Here is a 17,359-nt window from a genome sequence, read left to right as displayed (position 1 = left end):
TGAGGGTGCAGGCTGGTGTTGTACCTTCCTCTGGATCAGCAGGGATATGTGAGGGTGCAGGCTGGTGTTGTGCCTTCCTCTGGATCAGCAGGGATATGTGAGGGAGCAGGCTGGTGTTGTGCCTTCCTCTGGATCAGCAGGGATATGTGAGGGAGCAGGCTGGTGTTGTGCCTTCCTCTGGATCAGCAGGGATATGTGTGGGAGCAGGCGGGTGTTGTGGCTTCCTCTGGATCAGCAGGGATATGTGAGGGAGCAGGCTGGTGTTGTACCTTCCTCTGGATCAGCAGGGATATGTGAGGGAGCAGGCTGGTGTTGTGCCTTCCTCTGGATCAGCAGGGATATGTGAGGGTGCAGGCTGGTGTTGTGCCTTCCTCTGGATCAGCAGGGATATGTAAGGGTGCAGGCTGGTGTTGTGCCTTCCTCTGGATCAGCAGGGATATGTGAGGGAGCAGGCTGGTGTTGTGCCTTCCTCTGGATCAGCAGGGATATGTGAGGGAGCAGGCTGGAGTTGTACTTTGTTCTCTGGTTGAACTCGATGGACGTATGTCTTTTTTTCAACCCAGATAACTATGTAACTATGTAACAAAGTCTCAGTGACTCCTTGTACAGCAGCAAATATCAGTGACTCTCTGCAGAGCACAAAGTGTCTCTGAATCTGTATAGAAGACCAGATAGTAGTCTTTACACTCGTCAGATTGGCAGCAGATAGATAAGTAATGCATCTGATGATCTATCTGATGCGTTTTTAGAACATTTTTTACCAGGATAGAATTCCAATAGATTTCAGTTTGAAATCTATTGAAATTCGATCTGATGGCATTTTTTTGCCATCATATTTCCAATAAGGCCAATGCAAACTGATAAGCAATCTCATCAGATCGACCCAAATTTTCCACCCTGCCAGTTCGATGGAAATCCATCGAAATCGGCCATCGATCGGTCGATTGGCCAACCGATTTGCGATCGATCGGGATGGATCGGCCGGCCAGAAAATCGGCTGAGTGTATGGGCCCCTTAAGTGATTCTCTCCATAGTACCAAATCTCAGTGGATCTCTCTAAAGAGAGTAACGCGCTGTAGGTTCATGAGAGACAAGAACTTCATCCTTTGTGCATGATTGCCTTTCACTAGATCCCAAAATACTCCTGACCCAAACTCACATGTAATACATGTAATTTAAAAAAAACTAGCGTGATTTCAAACTAACATGAAGTAACCTTATTGTAAAGTGGGAACTTCGAGTCAGTTACAGAGAAAATAAGTGTTACTTTTTCTTTAAAGAACACTGATGTGCGACATTTGACAGATTTTCATATTTATTTAAGAATATATTATCTTGATATTCCTTCTGGCAAATTAAGCCCAGAAGAGTTGGTAGAATGAGGCTGTACAACGTTTGGGGTCCATATATACAGAGGTTCTGGGGGGCGCTGGTAAAGTGCGGAATGTGTCAGCGACTGACACAGCTTATGGCTCATCTGTGACACAACGTCCCATCGGCTCAGAGGCACGCAGAATAATCATCTGCAGACGGAGTGGGCACAGGAAAGGGAAGGTGAGTATAGTCAGTAATTGTCCAGTCTGGAGCAGATCTGAATGTCCGCGCCGCTCGGGGAAACTGATTACTGTAAGTTAGATCTTTGTCTTCTTCTCCTCCATGTTGGCATCCATAATGGTCTCATAGAAATTGGGTGGGGGCTTCTTGATGTCATCGGCTTGGTCGTCCTCTTCCTTTAGGTCATCGGGGTTCACCGGAACGTAGAAGTAGCCCATGATGGCGAAGATGATGGCAACGGCTATCAGGAGAGCGGCAAACAGGATGAACTCCGCCCACTGCGAATGAGACAGAAGGTATGAGATGTGAAAAACAAAAATATCGCTCAATTTTCGCATACCGTACTTCCATTCAGTACTGTAGAACGAAACCACAACTGGCATTAGGGTCGGACAACCCAGGCATCCACCAAGGACACCAAACCATCCTTGGGGCCCTGATTTTCATTATTTAACCTCAGGATTTAGGCTACTTTCCCACTAAGACGTTGCGTTTTAGGGGACGATATGGTCGCATAACGTGTCCCAAACGCAACGCATGATGGTGTTGAAGTTGGACGTCAGATTGAGCTGCGTTATGCAGCTCTCAAAGCAGCCGCTCCAAGTTAGTGATAGGAAGTCCGGATCTTTTTAAGGATTCGGATCATTTGCATCGGATCATTGAAAAGATCCGGATCTTTTAACCGAATCATTTGAATCATTTTACTAGGGAAGCAGACTGGGTGAAATGACTAGCAGGACAGGACTTTCCCTGCACTGTACATTCTGTATGTTCCTGTTTCTTCCAGACAGACATCCACTGTGAACCGAATCTTTCATTGTGATGATCCGGATGAAGAGACTCACAAAAAAGATCCGGATCAAATGAACGATTCGTTCATCATCCGGACAACACTACAGTCCCACCACGAGTCACCACAGTGCAGTGAATATGAATTAGCCATGTGGCTGGCTGCGGAGGAGGAGGGGAGACCTCCTCCTCCAACATTACTGAGCATGTGCAAGCAGGCTGCTTAGCCCAGTATAACGTACAGCATGCAGCACTTTGTTTAAACGTGCTGCGTTACTATGTAATGCAACGTGTGCACTGTGAACAGCACATTGATTTTACAGTGCTGCGAGTTAGGCTGTGTTACAGGCTGCTGTAACGTGGGACTTCAACGTCCCACTGTGAAACCAGCCTAAAGGAAGGAATTGATGGAGACCACAGGCGATCAGAGACAGTCAATAAGACGCTGATAATTTTGTCTTGTGCGCATATTTAATACTTTAGGTAGGATGGGAATAGACCAATAATAATCGGCAGAAAGTGCATTTGATTGGCACTATTCCACAGTGGGTACAATTTGCAACTCGTTGACCAAGAATGCCTCTGACCACTCTCACGCTGGTCACACACTCACAGGCATAGGAATAGCTTCTTCCCTAAGCCGGTAGCCATGCTTAAAGAGACACTGAAGCAAAAATAATATTATGATATAATGATTTGTATGTGTTGTACAGCTAAGAAATAAAACATTAAGAGCAGAGACATAAGTCTAATATTGTTTCCAGTACAAGAAAAGTTAAGAAACTCCAGTTATCTATGCAAAAGAGCCATTGAGCTCCATTACTTTCAAAGTCGCAGAGAGCTCTGTCTTCTTAAGCTTGTTATATCAACTGTCAGTCACTGGCAGAGGACAGTTCAAAATTTTACTATCCTGCTCTGTAAAGCTTTGAGTCCGCCAGGAGAAAAGCACAATATAAATGCTATTTGTCTTTGTCTTTACTGGGTGAACTTACCTGGCTAGCCTGTACTGGGGGAACCTACTTGGCTAACCTATACTGGGTAAAGCTACCTGGGTAACCTATACTGGGGGCATCTATACCATTTTCGGTTGCACCGCAGCTATAACGTGCGGTGTAAATTGTTGGGTGTTGGGCAATCATTCCAAATCAGGGTGGGGGGCGGACACACCCTCACATGATTGCCTCAAGCAGCAAAAAGTCTAAAAGCAGGCCTGCCCATCCCCCTCCATCCCAGCGCGGGTTCCACCGAGCTCACCTGCGCTGCGCAGACGCAGACGGCTTGCACCGTAGCATGGAGCCGCTGTTTGGGCGATCCCGCTAGTGTGCAGGCATGAGTCTGTACAGTGCTGGGCTTGCTCCATTGACAAACCCTCTGCTCCAGGTAGGGGGTGGGGAATATGTAGTATAGGTGCTCCTATTCTTTGTAATAGATGCAGACTTTTTGCTGCCCCCCATTTGGAATGATCGCACAGGACCCAACAACTTGTTATGCTTCATTTAATGTTCTCACATGACATGCTGCAGCTCAACACAATAACACACTGGCTGTCTGTAAGTCTAGCATCTCCTCCCACTCTGACTGCATGCTGTTAGGGTAAGCACAGTACACACATGCTGCCCCTGTAATCTCTGCCGCCTGTTGCAAATGTCTCACCTTGCTTCATGAGAGGACCGGCCCTGAATAGAATACTAAAAATGACTTAATTGGCTGTAGGGACAGCGTCTGTATCCTGAACTGAGCAGAGGGTGTGCGCTGAGTCCTGCTCCCTCAGGTTACAAAGGGTTATTCAGTTTTTCTGAACTGGAAGAGCACATTACCTGTTCCAGAGAGCTGGCCTGGGCCACGATCAGGACGATCACATTGCCGAAAGCGACGGTGAGCAGCCAGCCGGCCTGCAGGACGGCCTTCATATTGGCCGGAGCCTGCGGGGAGACAAATACCAAGCATTAAAGCAGAAATGAACTCAGAACTTCCTCCCAGCTCTAAAAGATAAGCAACAGCATAATAACATTTACAGAAAAACATTTCCTTGTTACAGTCAATACAAATCCTGCAATAAATCTGCAGTGTGTCTACTTCCTGCTTTCATGGAAGCAGACATAGGGTTAACATCCTGTGTTTACAAATTAGCTGCTCTGCCATGGCAGAGGAGATTCCCGAGCTGATACAGCTGAAGAGATCAAATTACAATTGTGATTAGTCACAGATGAGGGGGAATTAGACCGGCTAAACTCTCTAAATACATACAGGGTGCATTTCTCTCTGTTTTCCTTCTGTCCTGTGCAAGAGTTCAGGTCCACTTTAAGTCGATGGCACATAGGAACAGGCCATTTCTGAGATCCTCAGAGGACGCCCTTGTCGCGTGCTCACATTTATTCATTATCATGTCTGGAAGCTCTGATCGTTTTTTACTGCGGATAACACGATTTTTCGGAGCACTTGCGTTTTGTCGATTGCCAGGGCACCGTGTTCAGCAGGGTAATCGCCATGCTCTGGATAGAGTGCGATCTGTTTTTTAGCTCAGTCACAAACGTAGTGCATGCTGCATTTTTTTCACTGTATTTGCAATTGGCTTAAATAAGTGGGAGTGCACAGCAAATGCGTCGCTATGCGGTTTGCTATGTAAACTTCCACTTTAAACTAAAAATAAAAATAATGTTCCGCAAGGATTGTAATGGCAATTACTGTGAAAAGCGTGCTAAAAATCAGGTGAAAATAGCGATTGTGCTCCAAAATGGGCATGGTTATGCAGCAGAGTGTGGGTGTGGTCATGGGTGGAGCCATATGTACATGAACTTAGCAGTGGTGTAGGTAAGCCTGCCCAGCAAAACTTTGGAGGAAGCCCCCTCTCCTTTAATACAAAAAAATGCCCCCCCATAAATAAATAGGCAGTGTCCCCTAACCATAACTATGCTGGCTGGGCAGGGTGGCCTAATGCCAGGTTGGCTGCCAGTCTGCACCCCCCAGCATACCGCTGGCTCCTCCCACGCGTGCGCACTGACCGAGAAGATGGTGTGTGGCTGTGTTAGGTGCAGTGCAGGGGCGTGGCAATAGGGGTTGCAGAGGTAGCGAACGCATTGGGGCCAGAGGGGCCCCAAAGGGTCCACCCTCAACTACAGTATTAGCTCTCTATTGGTCCTGTGCTCATAATAATCACTTCTATAGATACTATGAATAACGGTTATCATTAACAAGCTGTTCCCCATCCCCTTCTTGCACCTCTGACACTGTAGTTGCCATTGGCAGGGATTGCTATGTATAGAGTGCTTGGGGGTAATCAGTAACAAGCTGCTCCCCATCCCCTTCTTGCACCTCTGACACTGTAGTTGCCATTGGCAGGGATTGCTATGTATAGAGTGCTTGGGGGTAATCAGTAACACGCTGTTCCCCATCCCCTTCTTACACCTCTGACACTGTAGTTGCCATTGGCAGGGATTGCTGTGTATAGAGTGCTTGGGGGTAATCAGTAACACGCTGCTCCCCATCCCCTTCTTGCACCTCTGACACTGTAGTTGCCATTGGCAGGGATTGCTATGTATAGAGTGCTTGGGGGTAATCAGTAACAAGCTGCTCCCCATCCCCTTCTTGCACCTCTGACACTGTAGTTGCCATTGACAGGGATTGCTATGTATAGAGTGCTTGGGGGTAATCAGTAACAAGCTGTTCCCCATCCCCTTCTTGCACCTCTGACACTGTAGTTGCCATTGGCAGGGATTGCTATGTATAGAGTGCTTGGGGGTAATCAGTAACACGCTGTTCCCCATCCCCTTCTTACACCTCTGACACTGTAGTTGCCATTGGCAGGGATTGCTGTGTATAGAGTGCTTGGGGGTAATCAGTAACACGCTGCTCCCCATCCCCTTCTTGCACCTCTGACACTGTAGTTGCCATTGGCAGGGATTGCTATGTATAGAGTGCTTGGGGGTAATCAGTAACACACTGTTCCCCATCCCCTTCTTGCACCTCTGACACTGTAGTTGCCATTGGCAGGTTTTGGTGCACCATATCAATTGTTATGTATAGAGTGCTTGGGGGGCCCCATTGTAAAGCTTGCATCGGGGCCCACAGCTCCTTAGCTACGCCACTGGCGCAGTGGTTGGGCAACGTATGACAGTAATGGGGCGGTATAGGGGCAGAAACATCCCAGATCGCATGTTATATGAATTGCATATATGAGGAGCAGGGTGAAGATCTGGGGAGACCAATTTAAAGTGTAGCCAAAAAACATCATATTAGCTATGTTGTGTAACAAGGCTGATTGGGGTCAGATACAGGGCATGTCATTTATAGATTTCCCCATTCATTATACAGTATGGGTGGGTGGGGGGGGGGCAGGGTACACCTTATAGGGAACAAATAGGTGCCCATTAACGGTAAATAATTTTTACCAAATGTGATCTTTGGATGTGATTTTTACAATCAAAAATAATCGTAAGGTATTTATTGATTGCTGACATTTACTGAACGATTCTTTCTTCAAATTCGATCATAAAATCCAACTTTCAGATCGATTTTATCCTATTTATCAATCGACCAAAGACTCGTCCTCTATCGATAGCCTTCATAAACAGCGATTTTTCTATACAATTCGATCCTTACAATCTCATCAAAAGATCGAATTTGGTGAGAAAAATTGTACCGTTAATGGGCACGTTAACGGGTTTATTGCAACCAGTAGGGCGATGACCCTGTTCATACCTATGAAATAGCCGCCGGGAGATTTGTGCGCAGGATAAAGCCAATATACGATTTACCTGCACAGGTCCCGGTAGCAATAATTACTATCCCCCCTCCAGGTCCACGTGGATAGTGGGGAATGATGTAATTCAGCTTACAGCTATTGCTGGCGGCCAAATTACAGTGTTTAAAAGTAATTTGAGCTCCGTCTTTTGACGGCACCGAAGTTACTCACTAAACGCCGCTATAGCTGTAGTTCCTATTACGGTCTATGGTGACGCCGGCTGCGCCCAAATCTCCTGCGCTGTATTAACATTGCTCGCAGTTCATATACTATTCATGTGTCCTATTGCAGATACGTCTAGCGTTATCACTCGTTCACGTTTCGCCATTGGTACATCGGTACATGCGTGGTGCATGATTTGTCATTGAATCAGTAAATTATACCTCTTCTATTTAAATATTTTTTGGGTTATCTTTTCAAATATAAACAAAAATTGAGAGAGATGGGTGTAATGCAGTGATGAGCGAAAATGGCGATAATCTCTATTCATTTTCGTGTAAATCATGTTAAAATCCACTTTCCAGCAAAAATGTCATCAAAAATCATTTTGAACTAAGTTTGTGATTTTTCACATTTTCCGTAATTTTTTGTGCTTTCGCAGTAAAAATAAAGATTGTTCGGGTTTCTGTGGTGAAAATATAGATTATTTTTGCACATTCTTGCCTTATTGTGAAAATACAATGTATTTTTGCAAAAATTGTCTCGAAATCAAAAGGGACATTTTTGATGCAAAAATGGCTTTGGCAAAAATTTGCAAGCAACACTGGTGGAGAGGGATCAACTCCAGGTGTCCAAGGTTGTACTGGATTGTCGGCTTATGTGCTGATATAGCAAGTTTACCATAATCGGCTTCTCACATTTACCAAACTCCAGTCTTTGGGAGACCTTATCGATGTTCGGGTTTTAGGATGGGCTGAGAAATGGAGAAATGTGTTCTACTTGATAGACAACACCCTTCCTGAATCAGTCCAAGCAATTCATTTGAGCTTGGCCAAAAAATGTGAGAAGATCTGGGCCCTCAAGGAATGGAGTTCCACATCTACAGGAAATGACTTCTGCAGGAGTTCAGGCCTTGTTTGGACGTAGGACTCTCGTGCAGTGAAGTGGCCGGTGTTGGGTGAGCCGTACCTGGAATGTAATAATGTTTAGCTCCCTCTGAGCTCGTTATCTTGTTGGTAGAGGTTACCTGAGAATAGGAGAAGTCTAATCCGGTGACCGAGAACATGACCTCCCCGGCACTAAGCAAGACGTATTGTGGGACCTGCCAGGCTACATGGAAGTTGTTGGCCTCCACATCTTCCACCTTATAGTGCGTTATTTCTTTGTTCGCTTCATTAACCTGTTGGAAAAAAAAATATTTAAAAAAAAAAAGTGAGACACTCCCTGACGTATGAGCTTAATTTAACCAGTTCACCACTGAAGATTTTTTTACCCTTGTGAACCAGAGCAATTTTCACCTTTCAGTTCACCTCCCTTTCATTCGCTAATAACTTTATCACTACATATCACAGCACAATGATCTCTATCTTTGTATTTTTCACCTTCAATTAGGTATTCTTTAGGTGGTGCGTTTGCTTCCGTGGATAAAACCCACACATTGTATTTGCCCATTTGACCCGGTTGTAACAACATTTAAAATATCTCTCTAGTGTAATGTATGGCAACAATATTTTATATGGAAATAAAAGGTGTATATTTTCAGATTTGTGTCCGTCACTTATTCCAAGCCGTTACAGTATATGCAAAAATATTAGTAATTAACCCTCTTGACATACATATTAAAAAAAAAAAAGTTGAATCCCTAAGATAACTATTTAGGTACTGTATTTTTTTTAAATGTCATTTTTTAAAATACAAATGTTTTATTTTCACTATAGGATAGCGGGGGAGGTAAGGGGTTCATTTTAACGGGGGATGTATTTATTTTTATTTAATTTAATGTATTAGCGGGTATTTTTACTTTTTGGCCACTAGATGCTCCCCCCTAGTTACATACATACAAGGGGGGGGGGGGGAGACCCAGCCGGGGGTGTCAGGAACTGGCCCCGCGACAAGCCTGCAGAGACAAGCCTGACGGGGATTTTAACCAGATCTGGAGGGGGAGAAGCCTTGTTCAAGCTACCACAAGGCTGTCAACCCTCAACCACAATCTGCAAGAGTCTGCCACCACTAGCAGTCGCCCGGGACAATACTGCTAGACACTTCGACATTTCCTACTCTGCTGTCTAGCTCCTTGCACTCAGACTGGCATTTTACGTACTTTGGGTCAGCCATGGGCTTTAGGCCAAAGTACAAGAATGCCACACACACAATGCAATCTCACACGGTTGCCATGAACAATCCGAGCACACAATTGGGCACTGAACTTATAACACAATTACACTGCAGTCTGTCTCTAGGAATGTAAAGATCTGCTTAGTACTCAAAAGACTAGCTTATTAAATAAAGATTTAACATTCCAAAAAAGGAGGAACAATGCAGAAGGCAATATATACAAGAATATTTACAAGAAAAACAAAGTAAAGATGTACAAAGACACACACCGCACAATTTGCTTATCAAAATAAAAAAAAGGGAATAAAGCAGAAATCTGACGTTACCAGCGCAAAGGTCCAAACTTTGTCGTGGAAGGACACCGGGGTTCTGATTCCATCGGGGACTTCTCTAGCTCAAGAGCTGCCTTCAGAAGAAGACACTTGCTGTGTCTCAGCACAGGGCTTTTATGCTTCACTTGAGGGTATGCCAGCACGTTTGGGGGAAAGGGCTTTGATTAATATTCCGCTGAAATTTCCACCATCTACCAATAGATCTAACTTTACGGCTGGTTTCACAGTGGGACGTTACAGGCGCACGTTAGAGCAGCCTGTAACGCAGCCCACCGCACAGCACTGAAAAATCAATGAGGCTGTTCACAGTGCGGACGTTGCGTTACATTGTAACGCTGCGTCACAAGACAACGTACTGCATGCAGTACTTTGGACGCGGTTGAGCCGCGTTAGACTGCTTGCACATGCTCAGTAATGTTGGGGAGGAGCGGAGAGCGGCCAGGCACATGGCTAATTATTATGCACTGCACGTTGTGACGTGCAGTGTTTACATCCTGGAGCGGCCGCTCTGTGCGGCGATTGGCCGGCGGGACCACGTGATGCCGCATGCGCACAAGAGTGCGCATCACGGCATCACTGACGCCAGAGTGAGCTGCACAACGCGGCTCACTCTGACGTCCAGATCCAGCACCACCAGGCGTTGAGTTAGGGGGACGTTATGCGACCTTAACGCCCCCTCTAACGCAACGTCCTGGTGTGAAATTAGCCTACAAGAATGATCATGCAAACCTTGGAGTTTCCTGACATCCTGAGGTATCTCAAAGAAATCAGGCAGTCTATTCATTAACCTCCCTGGCGGTAAGCCCGTGTTGAGCACGGGCTATGCCGCCGGGAGGCACCGCTCAGGCCCCGCTGGGCCGATTTGCAGATTTTTTTTTTTGCTGCACGCAGCTAGCACTTAGCTAGCTGCGTGCAGTGCCCGATTGCCACTGCTACCCGCAGATCCGCCGCTATCCGTCGCGCCGCAGCCGCCCCCCCCCCCCCAGACCCCGTGCGCTGCCTGGCCAATTAGTGCCAGGCAGCGCTGTGGGGTGGATCGGAGTCCCCCTTGACGTCACGACGTCGGTGACGTCATGGCGACGGGGGAAGCCCTCCAGGAGATCCCGTTCTTTGAACGGGATCTCCTGATCTCCGAACGCCTGAGGCGATCGGAGGGGCTGGGGGGATGCCGCTGAGCAGCGGCTATCATGTAGCGAGACTTTGTCTCGCTACATGAAAAAGAAATTTTTTTTTTTTAAAACGCATTTGCTGCCCCCTGGCGGATTTTTAGCAAACCGCCAGGAGGGTTAATTAAGATTAATCTTTTAGATCAATTTGGCCGGAAATCGTTCCAAGCGATAGATTTCGGGTGGCCATGTTGTGGCATTGATCTCTGCCATATTTGATATTTATTTTCGAATCGGCTGGATGTTGATGCAGAAAATTGAGAAATATATGGGCACCCTGTGTCCCTGTATATTTCACCCACAGATTTCCAGCAGATTTGGTGTAAGAGATCTTATTGGCTGGAGGGATTGATACGTGTGTGTCTAGGTTTAGTGATGTGATTTCCTCAATCTGCTCTGTAAAGCGGGAGAGCATTTGTTGGCGTTATATACAGTAAATACTTAAAATTAATTAAGCCCCCAAGGAAATGATCACAAACCCCCCTGAGGCAGGTGGACTTACATCCTTTAGCACCACGGAGTACGCCCCGCCAAAGTTCAGCATCCCGAGATCCACCGTGTAGTTCTGGCCGTTATACTGCATCTTCGCTTCCGCACTGCGGAAACACAAGTCATGGTGAGATAGAACTACTCATATGTAACCAGCAGCTTCTGCATGCATTCAGACCACTCCCACAACCTCTCCCCCAATCACCATGTGACCACACCTCACATCACAATGGTGGGAGGGGTCACAAACTACTGCAGGGAGATCTCACCATTGTGGGAGGGGAGGAGACACAAACTACTGCAGGGAGATCTCACCATTGTGGGAGGGGAGGAGACACAAACTACTGCAGGGAGATCTCACCATTGTGGAAGGGGAGGAGACACGAACTACTGCAGGGAGATCTCACCATTGTGGGAGGGGAGGAGACACAAACTACTGCAGGGAGATCTCACCATTGTGGGAGGGGAGGAGACACAAACTACTGCAGGGAGATATCACCATTGTGGGAGGGGAGGAGACACAAACTACTGTAAGGAGATCTCACTATTGCGGGAGGGGAGGAGGCACACACTACTGCAGGGAGATCTCACCATTGTGGGAGGGGAGGAGACACAAACTACTGCAGAGAGATCTCACCATTGTGGGAGGGGAGGAGACACAAACTACTGTAAGGAGATCTCACTATTGCGGGAGGGGAGGAGAAACAAACTACTGCAGGGAGATCTTGCCATTGTGGGAGGGGAGGAGACACAAACTACTGCAGGGAGATCTCACCATTGTGGAGGGGAGGAGACACCGCCCACTGCAGGGAGATCTCACCATTGTGGGAGGGGAGGAGACACAATCCACTGCAGGGAGATCTCACCATTGTGGGAGGGGAGGAGACACAAACTACTGCAGGGAGATCTCACCATTGTGGGAGGGGAGGAGACACAAACTACTGCAGGGAGATCTCACCATTGTGGGAGGGGAGGAGACACAAACTACTGCAGGGAGAGCTCACCATTGTGGGAGGGGAGGAGACACAAACTACTGTAAGGAGATCTCACTATTGCGGGAGGGGAGGAGGCACACACTACTGCAGGGAGATCTCACCATTGTGGGAGGGGAGGAGACACAAACTACTGCAGAGAGATCTCACCATTGTGGGAGGGGAGGAGACACAAACTACTGTAAGGAGATCTCACTATTGCGGGAGGGGAGGAGAAACAAACTACTGCAGGGAGATCTTGCCATTGTGGGAGGGGAGGAGACACAAACTACTGCAGGGAGATCTCACCATTGTGGAGGGGAGGAGACACCGCCCACTGCAGGGAGATCTCACCATTGTGGGAGGGGAGGAGACACAATCCACTGCAGGGAGATCTCACCATTGTGGGAGGGGAGGAGACACAAACTACTGCAGGGAGATCTCACCATTGTGGGAGGGGAGGAGACACAAACTACTGCAGGGAGATCTCACCATTGTGGGAGGGGAGGAGACACAAACTACTGCAGGGAGAGCTCACCATTGTGGGAGGGGAGGAGACACAAACTACTGCAGGGAGATCTCACCATTGTGGGAGGGGAGGAGACACAAACTACTGCAGGGAGAGCTCACCATTGTGGAAGGGGAGGAGACACAAACTACTGCAGGGAGATCTCACCATTGTGGGAGGGGAGGAGACACAAACTACTGCAGGGAGATCTCACCATTGTGGGAGGGGAGGAGACACAAACTACTGCAGGGAGATCTCACCATTGTGGGAGGGGAGGAGACACAAACTACTGCAGGGAGAGCTCACCATTGTGGAAGGGGAGGAGACATAAACTACTGCAGGGAGATCTCACCATTGTGGGAGGGGAGGAGACACAAACTACTGCAGGGAGATCTCACCATTGTGGGAGGGGAGGAGACACAAACTACTGCAGGGAGATCTCACCATTGTGGGAGGGGAGGAGACACAAACTACTGCAGGGAGATCTCACCATTGTGGGAGGGGAGGAGACACAAACTACTGCAGGGAGAGCTCACCATTGTGGAAGGGGAGGAGACACAAACTACTGCAGGGAGATCTCACTATTGTGGGAGGGGAGGAGACACAAACTACTGCAGGGAGATCTCACCATTGTGGGAGGGGAGGAGACACAAACTACTGCAGGGAGAGCTCACCATTGTGGAAGGGGAGGAGACACAAACTACTGTAAGGAGATCTCACCATTGTGGGAAGGGAGGAGACACAAACTACTGCAGGGAGATCTAAGCATTGTGTGTGTGTGTGTGGGGGGGAGGGGGGGGGGGCACAAACTACTGCAAGGAAATCCAAAACACATAAGAACTTTCCTCAGGCTGGAGTATGACACATTGGGACGTCACTTACTTTCCTCTCTTCAATAGTAAGTAATCTGTAAATGCTTCTCTTGCAACAACAGTGATGTTACTCTCCCCAATAACAATATCAGTGACTGTTCCCGGGAGCAAATTGATAAATCTGTAAGAAAATCATCATAGCAAACATAATGAGTGAAGAGTAAATATGATTTATATTTAATACTTAACTGCATTAAGTATTAAATACTTAATAGTGACACTTAAGCCTAATTTTAAAAAAATCAGTTTTACTCACCTGGGGCTTCTACTAGCCCCCAAAGCCGTCCCGTGCCCTCACAGTCTCTCACGGATCCTCCTGTCCCCCGCCGCTGATATTTTTTATTAGGCTTAAGACTCCCTTTAATGCAGGAAGGAGTGAAGGCAAGACTAAATAAAATCAAAACTGATAAGGCACCTGGCCTGGATGGCATACATCCTCAGGTGCTAAGGGAATTAAGTTTAGTTATCAATAAACCCCTTTTTATCCGCCTGGGTTTACTAAGGACAGGTCTTGTTTGACTAACATGCTCAGCTTTTATGAGGTAGTGAATGCTAATGTGGATATTGGGAATGCTGTAGATGTGATATACTTGGACTTTGCAAAGGCCTTTGACACTGTTCCCCACAACAGTCTGGTGCAAAAGTTGAGGCTGCAAGGACTGGTGAAGAGTTTGTGTGCATGGATAGGGAACTGGCTAATGGACAGAAAACAAAGAGTTGTGGTCAATGGATCGTACTCAAAATGGGAGACTGTTAGCAGGGGTCCCACAGGGGTCTGTACTGGGTCCAGTGCTCTTCAATTTATTTATTAAAGACACCATAGATGAAGCAGAAAGTAATGTTGCTATTTTTGCAGGTGATACAAACTGCAGAATTATCAACTTTTAGGAAGATAGTGACATATTGCTGAAGAATCTGTCTATATGTGCACAAAAATGGCAGTCATGTTTTTTGTTTGTACCAATGGTCTAACACCATACAAAATAAACGGGATACAGATGTGAACATCAAATTTGGGAAAAGACTTAGGAGTATTCGTTGAAAAGAAGTTAAATAATCGCATTCAATGTCAAGCAGCTGCAGCTAAAGCAAATTACATTTTGGGATGCATTAAAAGGGAAATAAAAACTTGGGATGCTAGCATAGTATAGCTCCAGTTTAACTCTCTAGTAGGTCCACATGTGGAATATGGAATTCAGTTCTGGGCACCACATTACAGGGAAGATATTGCAGTTTTAGAGCAGGTGCAGAGACGAGCAACAAAACTGATACGTGAGATGGAAGGCCTCACTTACCAGGAAAGGTTAGATAAACTGGGTTTATTTAGTCTGGAGAAAAGACGCCTTAGAGGGGATCTAATTAACTTGTATAAATACACGAGAAGGCAGTCTAAAAGCTTGGCGGATGAGCTTTTTGTCCCTAGGCTTTTACAAAGGACTATAGGACATGATCTGTGCATGAAGAAAAAACCTTTTAGCCATTTATTTAGGAAAGAGTTCTTTACAGTATGAGTGATTAAAATGTGGAATGTATTGCCACAGGAAATAGTTATGGCAAATTCTAGATCTGCGTTTAAGGGGGGCTTAGATGCTTTTGTTGTGTTGAAAGATATCCATGGCTATAATTACTAGGTAATTCCCAGTGGTGTTGATCCAAGGATTTCATTTGATTGCCATTTGGAGTCGGGAAATAATTTTTTTAGCTTTTATGGTAATTGGACCATGCTTTTTAAGGGTTTTTCCACTTCCTCTGGATCAGCAGGGATATGTGAGGGTGCAGGCTGGTGTTGTGCCTTATGTTTTGGTTGGGCTCAATTGACGTATGTCTTGTTTTTGTGTCTTTTTTTTTTTTTAACCCAAATAACTATGCAACATTACATCTGTATTTTGGAGTTATAACTTGGAATTGCATGTATAAACCATAGTCACGCCACACACCATGGTAACATGCCATAGTCACACCACACGCTACACATCATAGTCATGCCACACACCATACACTGTAGCCACACACCACGGTAACATGCCATAGTCACACCACACGCTGCAGTAACACCACACACCAGGGCCGCCTTTAGGGCTTCACAGGAGGGACTGCTGTATGGGGCCCGAGTGAATCTGAGAACCGGCGAACAGTGTCACACGGGCCCCAGCTGCAGTCTGTGTCTGTCCTTCTGGCTGCCTATTAATGTGGTGAGAGGTGCCGGGAGGCTCATCCAAGAGAGACCTTAGACAGTTAGGGCCCTTTTCCACTAGCTGCGTTTTTTCCAAAACGCAAAACCCATGCGTTTGCTGATTCTTAAGTGCAGCCTGTTTAAAATAAGAATCTTAGGTGACCTTTTCCACTGCTGCGTTCCGATTTAAAAAACAAACGCAAACGCATGTCTGTGCGATTATAATGCGTTTTGTGTTTCAATGTAAAGCATAGGAATGCATGAAAAACTCATAGAAATGTGTTTTGCGTTTTCTATTGATTTAACCACTAGTATCTATTTTCAAAAATCAAGACAACACTGGCCAATCAGAAAAACAGAAATGCAAACTGACTGAGCATCCAAACCATGGCTGTGAAAAGTGGACACACGGACTTTAGTGTGTTCAGGCCTTCAAAGATTGTGATTGGTCATGTGGGGGCTGAGGGGAGTGGGGGGGGGGGGAGTAGGTTTGCCAATATGGGGCCTAAACATTTCTGATGTCACACACCATAGTCACGCCACACACCATACAATATAGTCACACATACCTCACGGAGGTCTGTCCATTTGGTGGCTTCAGTCTTTCCTCCTCAGTCTGTGCAACAAGAACAAATATAGAAATCACATTACAACTGACTGAATGGTTGTCTAGATATAAAAATACTATATTTTTGTAAGAGTAATATTTTTACATAAAGAATTATACGATTCAAGCCAGATAGTTACAGCAGTCAGCAGATATAAGTTGGCCACAGGAACTAGAGGAAGCTTTATACACGTGGGAGACCAGAATACAAATTGTAAGCTCTCAAGGACAGAGCTCTCTCCCTGTTGTGTCCTGCAAGCTGCTGTATGTTTTGTCAATCACCCACGTAACTGTCAATGTAACTTATATTGTCTACCGCTTCCATATTATGTACCATTGTTTGTATTGTTACCAGGCATGCTCAAATCCGAATTCGGGAGACATCCGGATAGTTCTATCCGGATATCTCCCATTAAAGGTGTGTGTGTGTGTGTGGGGGGGGGGGAGTCAATCTTACCTGTATGACGTCTTCTTCGGTCCGTCCCTGGCGCCTCCCACGATGCGTTCCATGCGCTGGTCACGTGACTACATACACTCCTTCAACCCACAAGGAGGAAGTGTTTGTAGTTACGTGACCGCCACTTGGAGCGCATCGTGGAAGGAGCCGGGGGACAAACCGAAGAAGACGTCATACAGGTAAGATTGACCCCCCCCCTTCGAGATGACAACTTACATGTAGACAATACCCAGCAGTGTTTCCTCTATCCACCAGCATTGTATAATCTTTTTTTTCTAACACCTCGAATTGGCAGCTCTGTTCCGGGGTTCCCGGGATGCCCACGGTGACTATGGTTGGTCCGGAGATCTTTAGCTTCACGTACTTTGGATCCTGAAAGGGAAAAACCAAGAATATTGTTAAGGTGACCTTTCCCCGCACCAGTCT

The 17,359-nt window shown here is 46.3% G+C and overlaps 1 protein-coding gene across 1 annotated transcript in view; it reads right to left on the bottom strand.

The window, feature by feature from the left end:
- Positions 1–1,297: 1,297 nt before the first annotated feature.
- Positions 1,298–17,359, bottom strand: part of SLC15A2 (solute carrier family 15 member 2) — a 98,398-nt gene continuing 82,336 nt past the window's right edge. The window contains exons 16-22 of the mRNA XM_068246214.1: positions 17,150–17,305; positions 16,439–16,485; positions 13,707–13,817; positions 11,359–11,452; positions 8,271–8,423; positions 4,161–4,265; positions 1,298–1,832 (exon numbers count right to left, since the gene is read on the bottom strand). Of these exons, the coding sequence (XP_068102315.1) occupies positions 1,632–1,832; positions 4,161–4,265; positions 8,271–8,423; positions 11,359–11,452; positions 13,707–13,817; positions 16,439–16,485; positions 17,150–17,305 (867 nt within the window). The 3' untranslated portion in view covers positions 1,298–1,631. The remainder of the gene's footprint in view (positions 1,833–4,160; positions 4,266–8,270; positions 8,424–11,358; positions 11,453–13,706; positions 13,818–16,438; positions 16,486–17,149; positions 17,306–17,359) is intronic.

This window comes from Hyperolius riggenbachi, chromosome 7 (assembly GCF_040937935.1).
Source record: "Hyperolius riggenbachi isolate aHypRig1 chromosome 7, aHypRig1.pri, whole genome shotgun sequence".
NCBI lineage: Eukaryota > Metazoa > Chordata > Amphibia > Anura > Hyperoliidae > Hyperolius > Hyperolius riggenbachi.
The sequence above is the reverse complement of the archived record's forward strand: the minus strand, read 5'-3'. Positions and strand labels throughout refer to the sequence as shown.